The sequence below is a fragment of the Catharus ustulatus genome, chromosome 20, assembly GCF_009819885.2.
Source record: "Catharus ustulatus isolate bCatUst1 chromosome 20, bCatUst1.pri.v2, whole genome shotgun sequence".
Taxonomy (NCBI): domain Eukaryota; kingdom Metazoa; phylum Chordata; class Aves; order Passeriformes; family Turdidae; genus Catharus; species Catharus ustulatus.
The window spans coordinates 3,277,891-3,303,959 of NC_046240.1; the positions used below are offsets into that span (position 1 = coordinate 3,277,891).

Here is a 26,069-nt window from a genome sequence, read left to right on the forward strand (position 1 = left end):
CACTCAAGAACCAATCAAGACGCCAAAAAGTCTGAAAAGAGACAAAGTAAAGAAACCAATCTACAACAAGCACGTTGTTATTGGAAAATATCCTTCAAGAAGCACTTCTCCTCCTCCTCTCCTGAGCTGTTTTCAGACCATGCCAAGTTCTCAAATCGTGGGCTGTGTAAGGGGCAGCAGGCAAGTACAGAAGGATAAAAGCAAATAAAAACAACAGACATGATTTAACCAGTCACAGAGTCACGCAAGTAGGAATCTGTCCAGGAATAAGAAAAATAGACTCAATAAAAGTTTTCATGAGAACACAGGCCAATCATTGTCATGTACTGAGGGAGCACCAGCACAGAGGAGAGGGTACAGCATGGCCACAGAGGCAAGGCATTAATGTCTCCAAGCATAAACTTGGGCCCATGTTTGTCATCTGTCTCTAGAGTGAGTAAAAATGGGCAGACACTTCATGATGCCTTTGACACAGCAGGGAAAAGCTGAAAGTGGTTTGAATCAGGGCTAGGGATGGCTGTGTTGCACTGGTTTAAAGGGAGCTCAGGTGCAGACACACACATGCACTCCTACTCACACCTCTTCAACATTAAGCAAAATGAAACCCACCCCAAACAACACCTACTAAAGTAATGAACAACACAAATCAAGACTCCTGAAGCACAGGTTCTCTGCAATAAAAGCCTGAGCTCGAGGATGTTTCATGGGGTACAGGGATGTGATAGCTCTGTGCTCCAAACAGGGCAGGCTCTCCTGGGCTTCCTGCACCAGCTCTGCTCCCAGCCACCTCAACTCCAGTCCCCTGCTGCCAGGAGCCACTGGTATCTCCAGTGATAGATACTGATTCAGCAGAAAACTACACAAGTTGAAATGCAGAAGTCTGCTGATGCTTTAGTAAGTTTAAGCCACCTCATAGTCTAATTTTGATTCAAAAAGACATCATGAGACCTGAATTTTAAAGCTGTGCTGTACTATATATTACACAAGACAACACTCCCAATATGCAGCTGTTCTAGCCATTCTCTTTGAAAGCTTGAGATTTGAACTAATATAGAAAGATAAGCTTCCAAAACTAATTTCTGTGCTACTTTCAGGGTCTTAACTATAACTAAGCCACTGCTTAGTGTTTCATTAGGAAACACTGACATACTGCACACAGTTCAGCTCAGTAGATCCACTGGGTTTTGAACTCTGAGGGACACCAAAGTTTAGGGATAGCAGCATTCACATGGGAACAGTGTATGTGAGAAGCCTGAAGGAAAAACAGCACCAACAGTCTTCAAAAACAGGGAGCAGGGAGGGAGTTAAGAGTTCACCCTGCACACCAAGTAATCCCCTTCAAAACCCAAGGGATTGGTTTTAAAAGAAAAGGCAAAGCTCTTCCCTGATAAAAACTGCTGGAAAAGAGCACTGAAATTTCATCATCTGCCTGCCCATGAAGTATTATTCCCATTTTCAAAAACAGATTAAACGGATTTGTGACTTGGCCAAGCTGTTTTGGCAAGTGTGCAACAGAGTTGGGAACAGAACATATTTTTCCCAACACCCAATCTTTGCTTAAACCATTGGATCATCCCCCAGTTCTTCCTTTTTCTACAACCACTTTAAGAGGCAAAATGTCAGGTGAGAGCCATGTCTCCAGGAAAAGGGAGATTAGTTCATTAAATTAGACTTAAGTAGCTCAATCAGAGTTTGTTGCACAAGAGAAGCTGTTTAAGGAGCACAGTAGTGGCTGTGAAGCCAACATGGCAAAAAGTATCACACACACACATCTTAAGACATTTATCACATTCTCCCAAACAGAGCTAAAGAAACTTCCATCAGTACTTTACTACTACACATGAAAACTGCTTATAAAATGCACACATTCTAATTAAAAGCTATACAGTTAAATACTGAAGGGTTTGAGGATGCTAAATGACACAAACTTAATTTCCTGTGTATCTGTGAGAAGCAGGACTTTAAGATAATTAAAGCAATAGTTCAAGTAATTAAAAAAATAAAGAAGAAAAAGCTAAAATTTCTATCTTAATACTGAAAAGTATAGGGAGTGAAAATTTTTTTTTTTTTGCCATTCTTTAGTACTAAGGAGTTCCTCATTCCAGCTGAAAAACAGCTGCCAGGTTACTGCAGGCGTTACTCACTCCTGTAACTTGTCCTGTGCAGAGGCACCCAAAAACATCCCCACAATGCACACCTGGAGGTGCTCAACAACAAGGGCACATCCTACTCCTGGTGATACTGCAGGACTCACTTTCATTTTGTTTATCTGTGTTATATCTATTGTTTTTAATTAATCATACTCCTACCCTGCCCTATACCAACAGAATGAAATTGAAAAATCTTTCACTAGCCAGAAACAGCCAGGTTTTTTTAGTTGTTGTTTTTCTTTTTTTTTTTTCAATAACCAAACTGTTTTAGTGATGAAAGCACAATTTTCACCTTTTATTTCTTGTCCTATGTAAGCCAAGGACACCACTGTACACTCTTCAGCCTGTAACTGCAGTCCTGCAGGGTCAGAATCCACAACGACCAGATCAATCCCCCACAACAGAGAACGTGGGATGGAGGGTGGTGACAAAAGCATCTCCTTAGGTTGTGTGAACCAAACCCAATCTGACATTTTCTGAGAGTAAAACAATCCCATCTTGAGCTTCTTTTGATTTAGCTTCAAATTCCAATCCTTTTTTATTGCTATTATTTTGTGATTTAGCTCTTCCAGACCACTGAATTTTCTAGAAACAGAATATCTTAAAGAAAAAAAAGTCCTCATACACAGTACATAATACATAAATCATTCTGTGAGACACAACAGAGCCAAAGCAACTTTGTAGGCACTGACACAGTATCAGTTAAAGACTTCCAAAATAAAAATTAATATTGAGTTGACTCTTCCTTTGGGCATGCAAATGGATGTAGTTAAGTTTATAAAATGATTGAAATGCTGAAAAAAAGCAAGCTGCAATCAACTCCAAAAAGGTTCTTAGGCAGAGGAAGATCCTGCCAACTGCTCAAACAATTAAACCTCCCTGGCTGAGCAGAAACTTTCAGTTTTCCTGCACAGAGATACAGATAAAGCAAGGTGTTTTACTTCCATCCTCCCTGGAAAAGCAAGTGACATTTGTCCAAGTCAGCCTTCCCCAGTTTATCAACTGAGCATCTTCCCTCAATGGAACTGTCAAAACAGTCATATAACAAAAATTCCTCCAAATTATCAATTATAAACTCCACACATATCTGTAGCTGGATTTTTCTTCTAGCAGAATACCACTTGCTATTAAAATTCCATTTCTGCCATGCACAAATATTGATCACTACAAATTCATAAATTTTTTGTAGTGAAATTACAACCCAGGATTGCATATTTAACAATTTCAGCAGTCATAGGATTACTTCAAAATTCCACTGCAGAATCTCCTTGTCTGGCAAAGCTGAAAAGATGCAAATGAGTTCAATGCATATGCTGCTGCACAAAGAGAACTGCAAACACTAATTTTCACAGCACTTAAATTAACATGTTTCCATTTACACTTAAGAACCAACTGGTATTTGAAAGATTTCGATTTTCAGAAAGATGTGCTGTGGTGAAATGTTAATCCCTAGTTACAGAAAGTGTTTCCTATTTTCCTTTATGTGTACAGCATTATACTACACTTCTGTCAATAATGACAAAAAGCTTTTATCCTGACAATATATATTTTTTCAATCCTTATGTCAGTATAGGAAGCACCACAAAAAAAAAAAAGTGGCATTTCCCATAATAACCAAGGTGCCCCCAAAGTTAAATTTACCATAAATACTGAAGTAGCAGCAAATACTACTAGAGATGTGGAGTTCATTTCCCTTGTTTTTAACTCATACATCTAATTATTTTATAGTCTTAGGGCCCTAGGGTGACCAAGACACTTAGAAATGCCTATCTGAAAAAGTAAAAATTCTAAATCCTATTAAGGAAAGGTAAAGCAAAAATGGAGATGATAACTAAAACATTAATCTAAGAGATATTTTAATAATTCTAGGCATGACCATGGCCTTGCCCAGCATTTTAATAACATGTACACCTTCCCAGTACACAACAACATGCAGGCTTTAAGTCAGAAAAGCTAAAAACTAAGATAACAGACACCTTAGATGATTAAAACCAGTCTGCATAAACCTGCATTTTTTTCAACATCCTTTCTCAAAAATAAGAAATCATCAGGATTTTTTTACAAATTGCTCATTAGATGTTAACTTTAAGGCACAAGTTTGTTTGTTGGTTTTTAGAGAGCCAAAAAGATGCATTAGGTATTTTTAAATCACCACTCCTTTAATCATCACCAGGAATCACATCAGAAAGACCTTATTAATTAGTTCATTTATAAATTACATCTTTCACTCAGTTTCACTCATTCTCCTGAGAAAACACCAGTCACTTGATATGAAAGTGCCAGGAGAATTAGGGACTTTTCCCCAAGAACTGCAACGGTAACAAGAAACCACACCCTCACCTAATACAGAGAGGTTGAAAGACAACAAGAACCTCGAATTCTTCATCACTGCTCAGAAAACAAAACACAAACTTTAACAGAGACTACAGAAACTGCTTATCAAATATCTGTGTTTGAAGATATGCCTGTGGTGAAGAGCAAAAGGAGAACTACCAACCACACAAACACTTTGGACCTGCTAAAAATAGCACCAGCACAGCTTTGTTGTTTTTCCAGTCCAACTTCATTGTCCACCGTGGTCTCCTTTGTTTTTCTTACTCCAGGGTTTGTGGCTCACATCTGTGACTGTGAACCACGACCAGAAGCACCAAGGATCTCTCCTGCCTGGCAGTAGGTGGCCAGGAACATCTCTGCTTGTTAAACCCCTCAGAGACAGAGCCAACCACACCAGCAGCAACTGACCCAGCAGAACAATGTTCCATAAGAAAATTGTGTGCTTTGGGGTTAGTGTGAGAACCTGCCCACAAGGGATCCAGTGGTGCCACAGCTGTGGAGTGCTCCAGGCTCACCCTGGACAGAAGGAAGCTCAGGGGGGACTGCAGCCAGATGGGGGTTGGGCTCTGCTCCCAGGGAATGAGGGACAGGACAAGAAGAAATGGCCTCAAATTGCACCAGGGAGGTTTAGGCTGGATATGAGGAAAAACATCTTCACAGAAAGGGTGGTCAGTCCCTGGCCAGGCTGTCCATGGCAGTGGTACACCCTGCAGACAGGATCAGGAATCACAAAGAATAAGACATTGCAAGAGGAGACAACTTTCACACTGGCCCATATTTAACATTTTTATCCATGGTCAAGGGGACTGAGGCTCCCTCATTCATTCAGCAGATGATGCCAAGCTGGGTGGGAATGCTGCTCTCCTGGAGAGCAGGAAGGTTTTGCACAGGCTGGATCCATGGGCTGATACCAATGGTTGTGAGGTTTAACAACAACAACAGCTGAGTATCAGCCCAAACAGCCCAATGACACTTGGCCTGTACCAGCCATGGCCACAGGGCAGTACCTGTCCCCTGTGCTGGGCACACCTCCAATCAGTTTTGGACCCCTCACTGCAAGAAAGACATTGTGGGGCTGATGCATGTCCAGGGAAGGGAAAGGAAAGGAGCTGTGGAAGGGGCTGGAGCACCAAGAGCAGCTGAGGGAGCTGGGGGGACTCACCCCAGAGAAAAGGAGGCTCAGGGGGCACCTGCAGCCAGGTGGGAGCTGGGCTCTGTCCCCAGGGAACGAGGGACAAAAGAGGAAATGGCCTCAAGCTGTGCCATGGGAGGGTTAAGCTGGATATGAGGAAAAATTTCTTCACAGAAAGGGTGGTCAGTCCCCAGCACAGGCTGCTGAGGGCAGTGGTGAAGTCACCATCCCTAGAGGGATTTAAATGACGTGTGGTTGTGGCACTTGGGGACATGGGTTAGTGGTGGCCTTGGCAGTGCTGTTTCGATGGTGGGACTCAATGACCTTGAAGAATAATTTCCAAATTAAAAATTCTATGAAATGCTAATAAAACCACATTATCAATCTTATATTAATATCTTCCCATCTGGCAATGGAAAAAGTTGCACTTCTGACTTGACAGAAAACTAATCCCAAACCTCTCCCCTTCCCTTCCCTTCCCAGGGATTGTTTTTCAGGCCCACCAGTAAACTAATCTGACTTAAGCACACAACTTGAACTCGAGCGCTCTCACACAGGGCAGGGCAGGACAGTTCTTTCAGCTCTAACTCCCAATTAGTTTGTTTCAACTAACCTAGAAACCAAAGAGTTAGTTACAGTTTATCTGCAGGGCTTGAATTTTATTGAAAGGTATGGTTAGAACAAAGAGAAAGTGCTGTTTTAATGAACTTGTACTACTGTAGAGATCTAATGTGAATATTAAAAAAAGGCTTCTAAAAACAGGAACCATGAGAAGAATACTTTTAATTACTGCAAATGCTTGAAAAATCAAGGTTACCAACGTAGTTAAAATGAGAAGCAAAAGTCTTCTGTAACAGTGTATCCTTTAAGTAAATGCACTTCCAGGAGAAAACTGAATTTCAAAGAATAATCTATATAAAGAAGCATGCAATGCTAAGCCTGTTACCTACAGTGCACACAAATAACTATGAGATGATTCATTCTGAAAAGCTCACCAAGTCCAATTAATTTTATGTCAAGCCTGATCCCATCCAAGAGGTAACACTCCCTAAAATGTTATGAAACACACAGCAAAGATGCATTATATTTGTATGTACATTAAAGTTTTATCTACTGTTGCTCTCCAGAGCTCCCCAGCCCATCAGTGTGGGTCGGTACTCACTCATTTTGTACCAGAATCCACAGCCCAGAGTTGCTGCAAATGAAGAGTCACTAGCAATCTGGGAACTTCAGCTGTCATCAAAAATCAGTTTAAAATCAGAAAAGGTCTATGGAGTGTCTGCTTCACATCATTTATCTAACTAAAGATGACAAGGGATGAGGGAGAAACTCTGCCATTTCACAGAAGTGAAACATAACAGTGAAAAATTGACACAGAGAAGAGGTATCACAGCTAACTAATGAATATAGACCATGTCCCAAGAGATCAAGTGTAAGGTCATTTTATCTCTCAATTACAAGTTGAAAATAATCAGACTGGTCTCCACAGTTTCAATGACATTACCACAGGAATTACCTGGGATGACATCCTAAGAGAATGAGCACAAACAAAATAGGGGTGGTGCTAAACAGAGAATTCTCTGCTGAACAGCAGAGAATTTTAGAAATACAGAATCAACTGCAAGAGTAGAAAAGAAGATTAAAAAAAAAACAACAACTAAAAGAGAAACAAAAGGCTCAGTGCTTGATACTGACAGAGGGGAGAAAACCTGTCAAAAATAAACTGCTTGTAACAAAAAGTAAATAATTCATGGGCTAGGCTGAAGTGGGGGCATGTGCTGGTCATATGTTCAGCGTATGTTACTGGCACCACTCACCAGCATGTTCCATGTTGTAATAGCTGAAACATTCCGAGCTGAAATGTGCTGCCTTCAGGGACGACATGATCTGGGCAGCCCTGACGAAACACACACCACTCCACACGAACACAGGCTAATTTTGGCTCCCAGGTTATTTCTCCATACTCCAAACAATGCTTTGCTTGGCACTAACTCCCTTCAAGAGCTTACATTAAATATAACCAGTGGTAGTGTGAAGCAACCTTTAAAAGCAGCAGACTCAGTTTATCCAAGATTACATAAATGACTACTGTAGAGTCTGTGGCTCCTCGAAGCAGGCACACATTTCAACTGCTCAGCAGCCTCTGAAGCTGTGCACAACTCCTCTGTGCATTCACCACCTCAAACACTGCAACACACAACACGCTGCCACCCGTGGCCCAGATGACACTGAAATGCAATGGTGATGTTTTAAGACTCCAGAACACAGTGAGGGGAACCCAGATTCAGATGGAGCTCAAATATGCAATTTCAAACACTTGCTGTCTGCAGCAGCCAGCTCTGCCTCCCCACTCCAGTCAAAGCTGTACAAGAATGCTGCTTCTGCTGCACAGAGGTGTTTTGGGGAAGGATCACCCCCTCTGCTGCCCAAATCAGCACTTCTGCACCCAAACCAGTAGCTACTATTAGATCTATTTACTTGCTTTGTAATACCTATCATGTAGCATTTCCCTTTTAAATCCCTCAGAGTGATTGCTCTTTCCTCTGTATTTTTGTACTAAATCATTACCTGCACAAGTCAAATCCTGTCTCCATTTAGAACATCTTTAAGAGGGTTATTCTAATGACTTAAAGATGGTGTGAAGCATCACAAGTATCTAAAGACCTTTCGGATTTAAAAATAAAAGTCTCCTTCATTCAGTGAAGAACTTGGTTAAGTCCAGCTCCTTGCTCTGTGTCAGATACTGTCAGTATGCTCTCTGTCAGCAATTTATTTACCACAAAACATCCCTATAAAAACACAGGGCAGTTGTATATATTCTCTTCTTTACATCTCCTGGGGAAAGCTGGAAGAAGCAGCTCCCATAAGAACAAAACATTCACAAGAAAGACAAAACTGTGCTGGTGTAACACACCCAGTAACCAGTGCTTCCCTAAGGGGAGCACAGGATGTCCCAGCTGAAGTGCAATGTCCCTGCAACAGGCTCCCAATCCCCCTGGGCCTTACCTACATCTATCAGAGTAATTAACCCTAAACTATTTTGACCTTCCAGAAAAGGAATTTTTCCGGAACAACAAGAAAACCACCAAGCGCTGCAATATCAAATGTTGTTGCAAAAAGAGCAGGTTGCAGAAACAAGAGTTTCCTTGGGGATGAGGCAACATCACCTTTCAGCAGATGAATGGAATCAGAGTCTGAATATTATGAGAATTACCAAAAACACACCCTGCCTCCTTGAGCCTCCCAAAGAGACCCAGACCACACATTCCCACATTGCCATCTCCCAGGTTCATTTCCACAACACCAGGATTTCTCTTTTTTTCATTTAAAAAACTGTGGAAAAGCCTGATTTTTACAAATATTTTTGATTAAACCAGCTGACCCCGTTTCTTCTCCCTGTAGTCAAGATTACACTCTCCCACACTATGGTTATTTTGTATTCTATATAACCATGCTTTCCAGCTCTTGAGATAAAGTTCAATTGTTTTATGGCACACTTTTCACACTGCAGCTAACTCAAAGAATTCACATAGACAAACACAAATAATCTTTCCTTCAGCTACTATTAAGCCAAAATAACTTTAAAACACTACCCCCAAACTTAAAACTTTTACAGATTTTTATTTTATCCTTCTGGTTGAGGGTTGAATTATTTATATTCAGATGCTTTGACTCTTTTGCAAGGCTTGCATGCTTCTTTTCTTTAAAGGCTCCAAAACACCCAGTTTGCTGGTAGCCCTAGATAAGAGTGAATAACCTCACGTAAGAATCTTGAGTACTTACTAGTCCACAGCAGACCAAACTTATTTATAGCTAAGTAGCAAGCTGGGGTTAGTGATCTCTTCCAGGCTCAACAATCTTCCAACCTCAGAATAACCACCCCATAAAACAAGCAGGGCTGTTTCACTCCTGACAGGAAAGTCAACATCTGTGTACGAGGGTGTGCTGGCAGATGAGTGCTCTGGCTGCCTGCACTGCAGAAAACAGCAAAAGCCATTCATAACAGGCCAAAATTCATGGAGGAAATTTAAAATCTTCACTAGGAGCTACTTTGAATTTGTATGTTTAAACACAGAAAGGTAGAAGGATCTAAGCTCTCCACCCAACTGTGAATGAAGTTTTTAATTTTACCTTGTGACAGTTTGACAATTAGTGACATTTTTTCTATCTAAGGTAATATTCCCTATATCCTATGAGGCAGTTAAGGAAAAATCGATATATGTGAAAACAAAGTTCCACCAAAAAGTCTCAAAAAAGAAAAGAGAGGAAGAAATAAAGAAAACTGTTTATTTTTTAAAGTTCTAACAGAATTCTGGCAGAATCTCAGTTCTAAGTTTTGTTACAGAAAAGGTGAATATTCATAGACTAGTTGCATTTCTCAGCTTTATGGGCAGACCAATACCAGGAAAAGGTTTTAAAAACAAAAGCCTGAATTTCAATTTAAGAGGATAAACAAACAACTGAACTTCTCCTGTGGTTTTTACCTATTGCGTCTCTTTCCGGTGTTGCTACACGCGCCTGTCACATGAACATCTTAACTGAAACACTGTGGTTTCCAGGCCCAAAATTTCTGTGTCAATTATCAATATCTAGAAAGCTGAATGAATAATACTGTACCCAACCACAAACTGTAGAGTCCACCCTACACTCAGACTTCAGCCCTGCATTCATTTCAGAACCTGCATTCCCAGCAGAGGGGAACCACCTCAAACTGCTGCATTTGCTCTTCCACTCAGGGATGCAGCTGCAAAAGTGGTGCCAGGATCTTGATAGTATCATTGAGAGCAGGGCTGCATGAGGATGCATTTCATCATTCTATGAGAATCTTGCCACTCAATCTAGTAATTTTAATACAGTTACTTCAGAATATATTGCACACTCTTCAAAGCAGGATTGTCATAGCATTTGAACACAACGTCAGTGTTTGCCTTGCAGCCCCTAATGCTACTAAAAGCAAAATGTTTAATAATGTGGAAGGGCAGAGAGGAACAAACCACGCCTCTACCTGAAAAAAAAAACCTCCTAGGTCAGACCACACAAGTGCTTAGGCTGATTTCTCCAAAATAAGTGTCTCAAGTGATGACTGTGTCAGGCAGATCAGACAGAAACACCTCCAGAACCTTATTCAAGCCTAACCCAGCCACACCCAGGACATTCACACACCTAAGGAAAGAAAACAACTCACTTCCTTGAACACCTCTCTGCTTAATGCATTATTTACTGCTTTCATGTGTGGAAGTGATAAACAGGGTTTTGATTGATGATATCTAAGTAACTCCCTCCTACCGACCTCTGTCAGCATCCAAGTCCACCAAACACTGCACAGAAATGAAGAGTGATATTTGTTATCATCTGCTCCTCCTGCAAGGGATGGTTTTCCTGAAATGCTGCACCTCATTCCCCCTGGAAGAAGGCTCAGAGTGAAGGTGAGCACTCAGTTCCATCAGAGCAGGAAGCCCATGCACAGATATTTCCAAGCCTGCTACCCAAGTAGTTTTGGAAGGCTGGATCAAAATTCACTGACTGAATTACCACGAGCATGCTCCCCTTTGATGGCACTCTGGATTTGCTGTCCTGAATAAAGAAGCAAAATCTCTCTCACTTTATTTGAGATGTTTCTACAACCTGTCAAGCTGAGGCCCTTAAAAGACACCACAGGAAATCCAAACCACGTGTGATCTACCTGCATTGTCAAATTCAGCAGATTTATGTATTTCCTGAAAAAGCACTATCCATACTTGCAGCCCCTGCAATGAAAGACATGTAAAAATCAATGAAGTTTTTACAATTATCTTCAAAATAATGCTTTCCTTTCAGGCAGTTCATAGACTGCTACACAAACTCTAATAACTCACCTGCCTGCCTTACAGATAGAGAAGTCTTTCTGAGATAAAAGGGCTTTTTTGGGACCCACACACACTACAAACAAAAACCACATATAAATTTTTTAAAATACCATTTACCCCCACTATATCCTTAATGTTCAATTTTCCCTAGAGCTTGTAATTCCACTACCACACAATATTCCACCAACTGGACTAGTGGCCTGTAGAGCAAAGCCTGGATTCAGGCAGGAGCCAGGCTGATTTCGTCTATGGACATTAACAAAAGGACATCATACATTAACTCTGTCCTCTGCTATGAGATGGAGGAACATCTTGCACAGCCACGGAACTCATACCCCTTTTTCTCTCATGTTTTCTCTGTGTATTCACATTTACAGACAGATAAAAACAGAGCCAGAGAGCACAGATGAACCAAAGGTATGAGACCATCAAGTCATGTCAGCATCCTGTCTACTTAGGGTTCACCTTTTAATTTTTTTTTTTTTAAATTCAACATAACCCTTTAGCAAAAAGCATGCTGCCACAAGAACTTTTACGATTGAAACATTTTTACATTACATTGCTAATGCTTTTTTAGGACACCAAAATTAGTTTTGCTCTTATATGGTTTTGAATCTTTCTTTTCCTTTCCATTTTTATTTCATATAGCATAAACAGCTCTCATAACTGCAACTCCTTAATGTACAATTCCACAAGTTCCAGCCAGCTGACTGCTGCCCAAAGTCTGTGCAGGCCCACCATGTACTCCACTGCCTGCCAGACCTCTCTGTGAGCCACTTCATTGCAACAGCAAAGCACCCAAAAATAGCAAAAAAAGCAGAGAGCAGCAGCATATGAACATCTGATGAGCTCCAAGGCCAGCCCAACCTGCAGTCAGGAGCAGAAAACAGGACCTTCCCTCCTGTGCTCCATTGCAGCAGCACAGAAATCTTGGATTAGCTCAGATGTTCACCAGAGTACAGCCCATGTGCCCAAAAAGTGAGACCCCAGGTCCTTCTCAATCACATCTCCCCAGTTAAATATCCAAGTCAGACACTCCTTTCACTCTGTAAGACTAACAATTGTAGCTCAGCCCTTAAACTTGAGATGATCCTAATCTTCCACCTTTCTTCAAGCCTCCCAGCACATCCTTTAACTTCTGTTCATGCAACTACAAACCCCAGAATATTCCTGCCCATGTTCTAAAGCAAAACACCTTGGGCCCATGTCCTCATCTTTGCCATGTATTAATTGAATTCCCCTCTTCCATTTTTCTCATCTCTATGAGGTATGATGCTAAAATCAACCACAGAATATCCTGAATTGGAAGGGACCCACACAGATCAGAGTCCAACTCCCAGTCCTGCACGTGGCAACCCCAAGAATCCCATCGTGTGCCTGAGAGCATTTATCTTCTTTACCATTATTTTTACTTACTTAAATAATCTGCTTGATCTGATTCAAATCTAAACTTAGTCCCACAGAGAACTTCATGTGAGTAAATTCACTCTTCTCTAAGGCCTACTCATTTTAAAATCTTATTTCTCTGTCTCCTTCATTGTTCTGCAGGCCTCCTTCACCTGCCTAGAAAGGCCAGAAGATTGCAGAATCACTCAAGGAGGGAAATCCTTTCCTGTAAGAGCCAGTTCCATTGTTTATCCTTCCCAATTAATTCCCTGGTGTGTTTACTGCACTGATTGTAACCAACAAGCCTGACTACTACAGAAGTGCATAAACTACATCTAGGCCTTGTTTGCTCAAGGTATATTCTGCCTAGAACACCCAAATATCTCCAGAGGACAATGCAAAGTAATAAATGAATTTTTTCCTGTATTCTTAATCTTAAAAAACAACAAAGATATCATCAAAACAAACAAAAGTTACATAATTTTGTTTCTATCTTCATAAACAGACTTTTACCTTACAAGTAGTAAAACATGTATTGTACATGTGTTAAGACACCAACATTACAGCTACAGCTTCAGCTTTTTGAGGAAACTGATGCTTCAAAGGAAGTTAAACCACTTTTTCCCAGCTGTGACAGAGAAAAAAGGAAGCAAAGAAGGAAAAGGGTAAGCAAAATACTTGCTCCCATACTGAAACACATCAGTGTAAAACAGAATTTAAAAGTAACTCCTGTCAAAAAATTAATTTGTCCACACCATTTCTGAAGCAGAACCATACATTTAATTTTCATTTAAGTGATCTAAAACTTGAATTTAAGTTCACTACAAGGTGTAAAGATCTTTCCCATTATACACTGGCCTGATTTCTTACCATGACAAGAATTAAACAGCCTACACCTCATAAGCTGTATCTAAGACTTACTTAAAGAACAAAAGTTTTCACAGAATCACTTTATATTACACAAAAAATATCTCTGAAACAGTCCAGTGTCTTCCAATACAAAGAGTATGACATAGTGAACAAAAACATCAACACCAGTGTGAGAACACTACTGGCAAGTGCAAATAAACAAATACCCAACTGGATGTTTGATGCTTTAGAAGTAATTTTAATTTCAAACCAAGACAAATATTGATTCTGTTAAAACATATAATAAAATGGTCTCTTTCTGTAACCCCATGACAGTTAATTAAAAAAGACTTTCAGAGGAAGTGAAGAAGCTTCAACTTTACCTCTTGTAACCCTAAACTATGATATGTCACCCATACCTGCTCTGCACCTCTTCACTAGGGCTGACTCCAGCAAGGGTTATTTTTCTGTTTATCAGTGGAAGATAGTGAGATAGATATCCCACCAATCTTGAAAGTAAACTATTGCAACATAGCTTAATTCAAACCTTGACAATTTACAGCCTCTGGTTTCACACCTGTGTGTGATCCTTTAGAACTCTCATTCAGCCTCACTCAACCCAGCCACCTCACACTCCTTTTGAACAAGACAAACATACTGAACCCCTTATGCTCCCCACTCTTCAGGACTTCTTCCAACCTTCAATTCTTTTTAGCATTCCTCCACTTAAATCCTTGCAGTTTTGCAAGATTCCTTAACACAAATTTAATTCCAGAATGATGTGAAGCTCCAGCACTGGTTGCCATTTCCCAATTTCCACACAGCCATCACATCAGTGCCTTGACACATCATCTCAGAACAGGCATCTCACCATCTCTGCAGTCATGGCTCTCACGCCACTGCTACTTTGCAGAACAGTTTTCCACCCTACAGCTTTGCCATGTGTACTTTCCAGATGACACAGTTTTGATGTTTTAAAAATTGATTCATTCTATTTTTTTGTTCTCATTATTTGTGAGCACAGTGTTTACAACACTGTAAATATTTATCAGTAATTGCATTTACTCCAAATCACCACACAAAATCCAGTAGTGATCAGGTATTTCTTATTGTGATTTAGCACTAAGCTGCACATTATTCTAACCAGCCTGTGCATTCTCTAAGTTCTGCTGTTGAAAATACAGACATTTTTTCAATATGGGATTGTAGTTACATGAAGCACTTTACATAGTTATAGCTATCCCCATCCCCAGAGAATCCAAATGGACAAGGTGCTGAGCAGTCTGATCCAACACTGAAGTCACTTCTGCTTTCAGCAAGGTTTTGGCTGGAGCTTCCTTCTGTAATTCTTAAAGTTAAGCCTTAAACCAGCACTGAATTAAAATTAATTCCAGTCAACTTTATACTAATTCTGTTCCATTTCATAACACTCTGATAATGACAGGACTCTGGCTTTTTTACTTTACTGCTCTAGCTCCAAACTCTCAATTCCATGTGCATCCTTATCCACAGGAGCTTCCTTGCTGAGGTCACCAGGAATGTTTGGATCAGCATGGACAGAACTGCTTTCCAATCTCCTCACAGTTCTCACTTCATTTGGTGCACGTGGACAAACACAAAGGTGGGGTGTTCATATTAATATCCATTAAGACACTCTGAAATTCGGAATACTGAAAATTTTCCTCCCACCAGTACTCCAGCACACACAGAGACCATGCTTTGTCCAACTCCTGCTTGGCAGTTCCAGGAGGACAGAGCAGCACGTGCAGGAGCTGCAGCAGTCACACACACAAACGTGAAGAAACAGACTCCAACCATGTACAGACCTTCTCTTGCCCTATAAAAAATAATGTGTCAAAAAATGTGCACCAGCTCTGCAAGCGCTCTCAGTGTAACTCACTGAAGCCTCAGCTCCCTTCAGTGATGAAACAGCATTGAGGGAATCTGAACTGGAGAATGGAGCATTTATTCCTACACCATCCAGTGCAGAATAGCTGCAGAATAAATATGGTTCCTCCCCTCCGACTGCTTTATCTAGGTCAAAAAACTCCTTAAAGGCAGGAAGTCGCAGGAAACAAATGTCACTACACATCAACTTTTTATCATGAAAACAAGCAAGGCAGCAGATAAACCCACCACCTTCCCAGGATTTCAGCACAGACAGCAGCTTATTAGAGAACTGTTGTGAAAACTCCTTATAACTGCAAAAGCCATGGCCTCACACCACATGACAAATACATGGTTTTCTTTGAAATGATATTTTTTCCTGTATTTTACATAATTTTATATAAATTAATGAGACTTGAGATGTCTTGAAGAGTTGCTGTATTTACTGAAAAATACAGCAAATGAGAAGCATAATCTTATTTTGAATAGCTCAGGCATGACTGTAAAAGAACCTTTTGCTTTATCCATGACAATTGCACACGCTCAAAAGCATAAAAAACCAACAGCAACAGAACTCCTTCACAGCAGAATTATTCTCTAAAATACATTTTCCTTCATGAAGGAATAATATTTGTAAGACAGTGGCCTTACCTAATTATAAGCAAATTAACAATACACAGTTATTTTGAACAGCCAGGGTGAAAGATTAACTTATTTTCTTTATTAGCTCATTTAACTTACTACTTTTGTTATTGATTAAGTGTATCATCCTACTCAAACATGGCACCTTGGTATTTTGATTTAATCAATGCAAAGAATGATTTAATTTGCATATCTGCTACCTTATTACTATAACTGAAGTAAGAATCTCAAAACTCTCCACTGCAGATTCTTGGAACAGACAGTTTCAATACTGACTTTGCACCTTTAAACCAAAATGACACTAATCTTGCTTCTGTCATAGAACTGGAACTTTATAGATTATAAAGAACTATAAAGATAATTTTCCAGTTTGTAGTATTTTATATAACTACACAAAGAATCTACTTACTCCTATATCTACCTACAGGTGTAAGAACATTTGTAGGATCAGCAGAATTGGGTAAGGACGTTTCGTATACATATCAATCATACCAACAGAAAAAAAAATCAAGTGTGAATTAATCCAAATATAAACTGTTTAAGTTTAAGCTTTACCTCAATCATCTGATTGGTGTCTGACAAATTGCAACACTGCTTTATTAACACACAAAAATATCACTCAGAAGGTGTGTGTAATTGAGAGGCAAATATGGAAAGAGCTGACAGAAACAACTGTAACACAAATTATTACTATAGAAACTTTCCGCTCATCTCTATTTTCATTTCAAATCATCTGTGCTCTACCTTCCTCCTACACTCCTTTTCAATCAGATCTGCTTAAGTGAGAACACTACCTCTACTGAGCTTGACATTTGCTAATCTTACTTTAAACTAGCCAAAAACCCACCTATAAACACAGCCCCATTGACCTTATTAGTCACTATGGCACAGGACCAGCATCTGTCAGAGATGGTAAATAAAAGTTTCTGGAGTCTGATTCTGTCAAGCCACAACCAATGTTCCTTAGTTCTATGCTCTGAGGTAATTTGTAATTGATAGTTTTAATACAGCTGATATGGAGCTCCAAAACACACCTCTGAACACAAATCACTCACAAGCTCCCCTGAACTTTCAGGCAGCTGCTACCCTGATGAGCCACTGTCTCTGTCAAAAGTGGTGCCAAGGAAGGGAGAAAGCAGGTGCCCACACAGCCAGAGGGACTTCCAGCACACTGTAAGTATAGGCTGCAAGAATATAGTAACAAAAATTCCTTGAAGCATGTGCTCTGTTTGATTGCTCCAAGTATCTAACAGTTATATTCATAAGAAAACCTTTAGAACATAAACCATAACCCAGACTCAAGCAATGCAAGTTCTTCCTCAGCTACCACTGAACACTACCCAAGGAAATGTTATGATCCTTTCACCTCCACTGTTCAGCCAAACCACACATGTTTCCACAGAGCACATGTACAGTCACAGCTCCAACCACACAGACATCACAACTTTGCACATCATTTAAGTCACTGCAATTAGATGACAGAAAAAAGTGCACTGATACATTTGAAGCTCTTTACAATCTGTTTCCTGGGCAGGTAACACTGAACATGATAAACTTCTTCAAAGAATTGACTCAGGGAATAGATATGCTTGATCCTTGTTCAGAATCGACCAGCTTTCATCAGCAGAACTTCTGCTGCTTAAAGGCAGCAATAGCCCCAGTCTGTAGCTCCAGACTACAAGACCAAGCTAAAACTATTGGTTCAGCCCTCTGTATTACCAGGAGGAAAAGCAGAAGAATACAAACAAATTCAATTTTAGTTTTCAGTTACATAGGCTTAATTTAGGATTAGTCAGTAAATGTTAAGCTGAAGTAAAAATGTACTTGATGTCATTTACTGTAAGAGCGCCCACACTTAGTAATGTAAAGAAGTCTGCAGAATGAATGACAGAATGGGAGAGTTATTTACTGTCTCTTACTATAAAAGAGCTTCAGTTGGATCAAATGAAATTACCAGGCATCAAGTTCCAAAAACTCAGCAAAAAAAGGTATTTCTCCCAACATGGGTTCCAATTACATTGCAGATTTCACTACCCTAAGACACTGTGGATAGAAGAGGTTTACCCAAACTCAACTACTAAAAAAAGGAGGAAATTATAAAAATTATTAAAACAGTAAATTATTTTAACTCAAAAAGAATTGAACTCTGACTTTGGATCCAAAAGAAAAAACCAGGGGAAACACAATAATTTGTACTAATCCATTTTTATGCTCCTTCCTGGCATCTGCTACTGACCATTCCTGCAGGCAGGTCATGGACTAAATCCAGCTCTGATCTGACTTTCAAATGCTGTTCTTATGTTCATGGTATCTTGTTTATGAATCACAAATTACTTCCACAAAAGTAAAACCAAAAGTAATGACTAAAATACAAAATCTATGGGTTTGTCAAAATGAAGTAAGACTGCCTTGGAACACTGAAGTCCAAAATGTCCGGAGTTCTGTGAATTGAAAGGCCAATACACAAAGCACATCCAAAAAACCCAAAAATCAAAACAAAACAAAAGCACTCCTTCAGAGCAGAGTTGTACCCAGAAGTCTGTCTGTTTTTCCAGCTGTATCAGTTACATCTGTCTGGAATCCTGCCTCTCCAAAAGCTGTACACAACAGCTCCGGCAACAACCGCTGCTGTGCCCAGCACAAAAGGTATTTTTCCAGCCAAGTACCTCAAAAGCAAATATTGATGTTATGATTTACCTAGCAATATATCCAATCAATGCTTTCACTGAAGGCAGGGGAAATTCCACAAGCAGCAAATGAAACCAATTAAAAAACATGAACTTTACGAACCGGAGAGGGACAGTCTGTGCATCTCAAAGGTAGTTGTAGGAGAATAATTGCACTGCTTTGATCTGGGTGTCTTGAGCAGGAGCCTCTGAAAGCTCTTTCATCCCACGTGTGCCATGACATTGACAGGAGAGCTCCTTGCTGGACACACTCAAAAATGGCTCTTTTCTCCCCACCCCCACTCGATTCATCTCACAAGACGACAGCTGGTTTGTACATACACAAGTAGGGATGGGAGTCTGTCAAGAACTGCAAAAACAAAAACACACTTCCCACTGCTATTACCTCCTGCTTGATAACTTCAACATTTGAATTGCCAGTGAGGCTTCCAGGGAAGCATTAAAAATAGCAACCAGAACACTTATCTTAATGCACAGTAATTCCATGTTTCATGACATTTTTATCTGTAGAAAATATGCCTTTATTAAAGGTAAGTGTACACTCCAGCATTAATAATTTAATTTCCCCAGATGTTTAAAATGGGTTTTACAGGGGACTACTAAAGTGTATTTCTGTTTTTTCCTTCCAAAACCAGGGAGTTCAGTAACATTATCAGTACAGTCAAATTTAAGCATTGTACTGAAACAAAAAAAGGCCAAGGACACTGGAACTCCTTACAATTATTAGTGACAAGCAAAATTTCAAGTCTGTAAGAGTATTGTACTTGGCACCTTTGTAAGTCACTATGAATCAGATACAACAGAGATCAACCCTCCATTCTTGGTTTCCAGGATCACTTAAAAACAAACAGAAGGAACAGGCCACCCTGAATTTTTTAAATTTCACCTGCCACTAAAATTTCCGATGATTGTGTAGTCATAGGCAAAGCATATTTATTACTGGCAACAGAGTAGGATTAAACAACAACAAAAATAGATCTGGTGATTACTTGAGCTGGAGGCTGGCAATCATCAATCTTGAGCTCACACCAAAACTACTTTCTTGCCCATCACACTTCAACTGTTCTTTAATGTTTACATTACACTGAAGTAAGTTTGACTCTTAAAATCCAGGGGAACACCTTCAGTGTGACCAGTTAAATCCACAACAAAACTGAAGAACAGGACTACAAACAATATTAGTCATCAGCAAGTCACAGCAAGGACTTCCTAGAAGCAGACAGTACTTTGAATTTGCCTGAAGACTACTGTTCAAAAAAAAAGCTTTGCAAATAATGAAACTACTATTTCCCCCTCCAATCCCACTAAGACTTGCGTTTTAGAAACAAGTTTATTTTTTAAAAAGCAACAAAGTAGCACTTGATCTTACTCTTCCTGCCCTTCAGGGTGACACTCACCCCATTGCACGGTGGCTCCAGCTCCCAGCCAGGGGCACCTTTTATTTACAAGGCTATACCTACAGTTTGTAACCAGGAGATAAACACTTCCACCAAGTCAGGGCTCTGGAAACTGAGAGCTGTGTGTGCACAGCCCAAGGAATGGTGTCACCTCTGAACACAGCAAATGCCGGTTCCTGCACCACCACCCACGTTCACTGGTGAAGAAATTTTAACTACATACAAATTTTCATTATTGTTCAATAAAGAAGTGAGACAAAAAGTCCTTCTGAATCTTCTTTCCACTTGAAAAGTGACATTGGTGGAAAGAACTAGAATAAGTTATTTATAAGTGGACAGCATGAAGAAGTACTTCTTTTTTCCTCAGGTCTTAAGCATTTAACAGAATGTTACTGACTCAGTTACTCCAACTCATTCTAGACTGTTTGAAATCACACAGTTGTGCTTACAATTAGTATATTATACCACAGTGCTTACAAAGAAGAAAGTATTTGATCTACATTTCATGAATGTGTTAGATTAAAATAGAGATTAACATGCCAAATAATTATTAATATTAAAAGTAGAAAGCAAAAATAGAAGTGACAGTTAAAGGTCAAACAAGCCCTCCAACTACATCCAGGATTACACACTGGCAGTGTTAAAGCCCTTCAGAATGAGCATTTCCTAGAAAGCAGCAAGGTAAGACAATTTGATTTTCACAGAGAAACCAGGTGAGTAAACTAACATCGGGCCGACACAGCAGAAAATACACACCAATGTCCTAAACACAGTTTAAAGACGTAGGGCATTAAGGCAGTGCCACTGATGGCATGTGCTTTAATAAGGTACTGCACTCGTAACGTTTTAGGTATTTCTTAGTCAAGGCAGCTAAAATACACTAAACCAAAACACTTTCACTTTTCCTACATGTGACTCCTCAGAGCACAGATCACTTATTTACAGTTCAACACATCCTTAAATGTCGTGGGCAGGCCTCACGTATTGCCCTAGAAAATCATTTTGCACAGACAGTTAATGTTTGGTAATGGTAAAGGAATGTATTACCGTTTAAAACCTCTTAATACATTTGTTGTCACGTAAGGAAAACATTTGAAAACGCTAAGGCCAGCAGAAGCATTTCACGTGGATGATTCGGTTTACCCATAAGAATAAACGTTAAAATTAGGCAAAGCAGCAGAAACTACCACCAAAACCAGAGCAAGCCCCGGAGCACCGAGGGAGAACATCCCCCCGGTTCTGCCAAAGCAGCGAGGGGGCTGCAGGATTCCCCCAGCGCTGATCCTCAGCGCAGCCAGCCCGGACTCGTGCAGAACCGCCCGGCCGGCTTCCTCTGACACCCGCAAACAGGGCTCGGGGTGCACCCGGTCCTGTTCGCCAGCGCCGGGGCCGCTCCAGCGCGCACCGGGCGCTCCGTGCGGGGCTGCGGCGGGGCGGGGGAAGGACACGGCGGAGGGCACGGCGGCGGTGCCGGGCGGTGCCGGCGGAGGCGCGGGCAGGACGGGGCCGCTCTCGCCTGTCACATGCCATGTGCACCCGCGGCCTCCGGCGGGCCCCGGAGCGCCGGCCCCGCGTACTCACACTCGCGGCAGCTGCAGCGGCGGCGCCCCGCGCCGCTGGAACACGCCGTCCACGAACACGCCGTTCTTGCCGAGGCAGCGCAGGTAGAAGTCGCCCCCCGCTCCGCCCGCGGGGTCCCCCTGCGGCGGGGGCGGCGGCCCGTCCGCGCCGGCCGGCGGCGGCGGGGGCGCGGCGGTGAAGATCTCGAGGTGGCGGCGGGAGATGAAGCTGGAGTGGCCCATGCTCACATCCACCGAGCCCTGCGACGAGTTGCGGCCGATGGTCACCGAGCGCTTCTTCATGAGGTACTCGAACTCCCGGCCCTCGAGCCGCGCCACGGCCGCCGCCGCCGCCGCCGCCGCCATCTTAGCGAGGGACGAGCGAGGCGCGGCCCCGCCCGCACCGGCCCCGCGCCGGCCCCGCACACAGCAGGGAACGGGGCCGCGCACCCGGCCCTGACGCAGCCACGCGCTGATTGACAGCGCGCGGGGCCAATGCGCGGCCCGCACGCCCATGGGGCTACGGCGGGCGGCCAATGGCGAGCGGCGCCGGCCCCGCACGTCCGAGTGTCGGCGCACGAGCGCAGGGGCGCGGCCCGGAAAACGCGGAGCGGAGCCGCGCGCGGGCAGCGGGGCGGAGCTGCCCGGGCAGCACCTCCCGCCCGCCGGCAGCGAGGAGGGAGGGAAGGGAGGCGGAGGAGAGGAAAGGGACGGAGCCGGCTCTGGGACAGCCACCTCTGCTGGCCATCGGAGCCGTTCCCCCTTCGTGCCCTCTCGGGCACCTGCAGCCTGCGGCGGGGACCCGGGCTCCGCACCTGCCGTCCGCCAGCAGCGCCCTCAGGAACGGCACCGGGCGCGGGGGGACAGGGGGAAGAATCGAGAATGGAATAAATACAAGTAGATAAACAGTGCTACAGGGTGAGCAAGAACTACTGGAGAGGGTTGGGTAACTAAGTAAATTTAGCCTCAAAATACTGTATTATTAATAATAAAACTAAAACTCCAAGTTTGATCCCTCATCTGCATCTGACAGCCTTCTGAGGGTCATGTTAAACCTAAAGGTAACTCCGCACTGTCAGTTTTGTAACATCCATGGAAGATCATTAGAGTGCTTCAAATGCACAAGTTGCAGGTGAGGCAGGCTGTATTTGTGCACACACCTCGGCTCAGTCCCAGTTTTCTCAGAGGAACTAGGGCACGAGGAGTGAGCGAGTGACCCGACACGAACACCCAGACAGCGAGTGCCGAGTGCCGCTGCTCCAAGGGCACGGCAGCAGCAGGGAATGGCACAGGTGACAGCGTGGAAACACTCACTGAGAATCCACAGCCGTGGGCTTGAGTTGAAAATGTTAGAGGCTACCAAAAAAAGGTGGCATTAATTGTACGCAGTTTGTCAAATACAGCATCTGCAATGAAAATGTTTTTCCTGATCCAAATACTCACAGTTACAGGACCAGGTGCTGTCAAAAGGGAGAAGTAAACAATTTAGCACTTTTGGCTATAAACTGCGAAAAGCATGGTGCCTATTTACCAACACAGCTACTGCAAACATGTCACTGTAACAGCTCCATAACCTCACCACGGTTTGTTGAGAACAGGGTTGTGTTGTTTGGGTTTGTTACAGTACTGAAGCTCACTACTATTAATTAATAAAAATAACTGCCCAGAGAAGCTGTGGCTGCCCCATCCCCAAATGTGTTCAAGGCCAGGTTAGACGAGGCTGGGAGCAGCCTGGTCTGGAGGAAGGTGTTCCTGCCCATGGAATGGGATGCACTTTAGGTCCCTTCCAACCTAAACCATTCTGTGAATTCAGAAGACATTAAACATTTTTACTTTTCAGACAAAAAACAGTCAGCCTGGTAACAAACATCCAGCAGTAAAGTTGAAATTGAAACTTTTGGGTTTGCACATTTGAGTCAACACATCTTCAACTGCAGAATTATTTAGTGAATGCTTAGGAATAGAGCACAGTGCCTGCTACCTGCAAAGTGATGGCAAACCTTAGTTTTACCCTCAGGATTGTATCAGCATTTCTGATGGGCAGCTGCAACATAATTCCATATTGGTTCAGTCCATTTACACAATCTCATACGCACAGCAGATGCAGTAAAATATAGCAACAGTTTAGAGCTTTGGTTTCTTTCACAGAAAACTTTAGTTAAATCTTGCCCACACTTTGGTATTTAGAATCAGACTTTCTTCTATACCAACATATGTTTGGCACAGAAAATGTGGAGCATCAGAGAGCCAGTTATGACTCCCTGATTCTCAGCTTGTTTTTATCCCTTGGCTCTGCTGGCTACAGAAATGTTGTGCCTGCTTTGCTAACAATTGCTCTGGGATCCTGAGGGCCCTGCTGGCTGGAATTACCCATGGATTGCCATCTCTTAACACACCCCACCGCCTGCAGAGGGACAAAACTGGCAGAATGGGAGAGCAGCCAGGTGAATTTCCATCAGGCCAGCAGGACTTTTCACCACCCTGATGGTTGCTCAGTTTGCAGAAGTTAAAGGCACTACTTCACCATTTTCTGTTATATGAATCACAGCTTTCTTAATTTATATTAATTCATTACTAAAAAGCAGTACTGAATTCACAAAGCTGATATGCATCCTGTCCCATCCATACAGAACAGCACAGAGAACAGAGCCACTGACACAGAATGCTGAAGTTGTGCAATCTGTCTGCACTGAAATTTCTTTTCAAGGGTCCCACCATCCCTAAGCTGCTCTGTGAAAAGGAACTGAACACCAGTAGAGGGGCTGTTTGCTTTTGCATGGCCAGCAAACACCAGACCCCATTGTCCGAAGCTCCATTCATTTCAAGAAGACAGCTGAGACCTTTCTGCCCATGTTTTTCTAAACTGGAGCAGATTTAGTCACTTTGTGATCCCAACAGCACAGGTACAAGTCACCCCAACCTGCCCATGTGCAGGTCTGGTCCTTGCTGCACAGAGCAGCAATCAGAGCAGTGAAGAACAGCTCACACTTACAGATCATTCTCCACTGCTGTTCTGGATGTCTGGGTCCATCAAAAATCCACTCATTGAACAAAACCTGGCCCTGATGTCAGAGCTGCACTGCAGATACATCCTCTTTCACACTTTTTTTCCCTGCCAGCTGACTAAAAACAAAAGGCCTTTTTCCTCTGTCTGCCTTACATCCACCATAGCTATTCAGGACAGAATGAAGCTATTGACCAAAATTTAATCCTCCCACCAAACTTGTGCAATGACCACTCCCATTAAAAAAGCTCTCTAAGCACTTCTTACATTTTTCTACTTCATGCTGAGTAACCCAATGTTATCCAGTCCCCATCATTATTATGCAGCAGCACCTGGCTGCAACACAGAAATGAAGAACCTGTATCATTTAACCTTAAAACAATCTGGCCTGAGTTTAACAGAAATGTGTAAGTCCCATCTAAGTTTAATCCATTAATAATGTTTTACTTGACCAACCTGCCTTTAAATGACTACACATTTTTAGACTTTTTCATTTTTCCTTGAAGCTCACACTGTAGCAACACAAGGGCATTCATTTAGAGCTGCTGGTGTTGAGGCTAGCACTGCCATAGAATGAAGTTTTCTTTCTTGGGTTTTGTTACATATGCCCTGTACTGATGGCTATGAATGAGTGCAGCAGCTTCTCAAGATGCACATTTTCACAGATCCAAAGCACAGAGTACTACTAGAGGAATATGATGAATAATCAAGTAGATTAAGTGACCTTAATTGCTTACTTTGACACAACCAGCAATTAAACAGCTTTTAAAAGCTATCAGGAGCTATCCATAATCTTTTTATTACAGCAAGTGTCCCAGGCTCCCAGTGAGATTTGATTTTTATTAAACAAAATCCTACAAAGATAATTGTCAGAACCACCTCAGTAACATTCATGTGTGATGTAACAAAGTAAGTCCTTCAAATACCAGACCCTGCACAAGTGAATGAAGAAAGATTTCCCACATTAATAACCCTGCACCTGACAAGCACATTTTTTCCTATCCCTAGGTGAGAAGCCACTTGTAAGCAGTAACAGCTTCCTCCAAAACAGCCTCAAACCCACAGCCACATTTTTGAGTAATCCCAATGACTGTCCTGCAGCTCCTCACATACTTAAATTTAACAATGCGTGTAAAACTTAGCAGGACTCATGCTGTGATTTAGTCATTTTCTCACAAATGCATTTTTGTCAAGGG

General features: G+C 42.0%; 1 protein-coding gene across 1 annotated transcript in view; it reads right to left on the reverse strand.

Moving 5' to 3' along the window:
- The window catches only part of FOXK2 (forkhead box K2), a 43,362-nt gene extending 21,065 nt beyond the window's left edge, over positions 1 to 22,297 (reverse strand). Inside the window, exon 1 of the mRNA XM_033077018.2 lies at positions 21,892 to 22,297. Within this exon, the coding sequence (XP_032932909.1) occupies positions 21,892 to 22,235 (344 nt within the window). The 5' untranslated portion in view covers positions 22,236 to 22,297. The remainder of the gene's footprint in view (positions 1 to 21,891) is intronic.
- Positions 22,298 to 26,069: the final 3,772 nt, after the last annotated feature.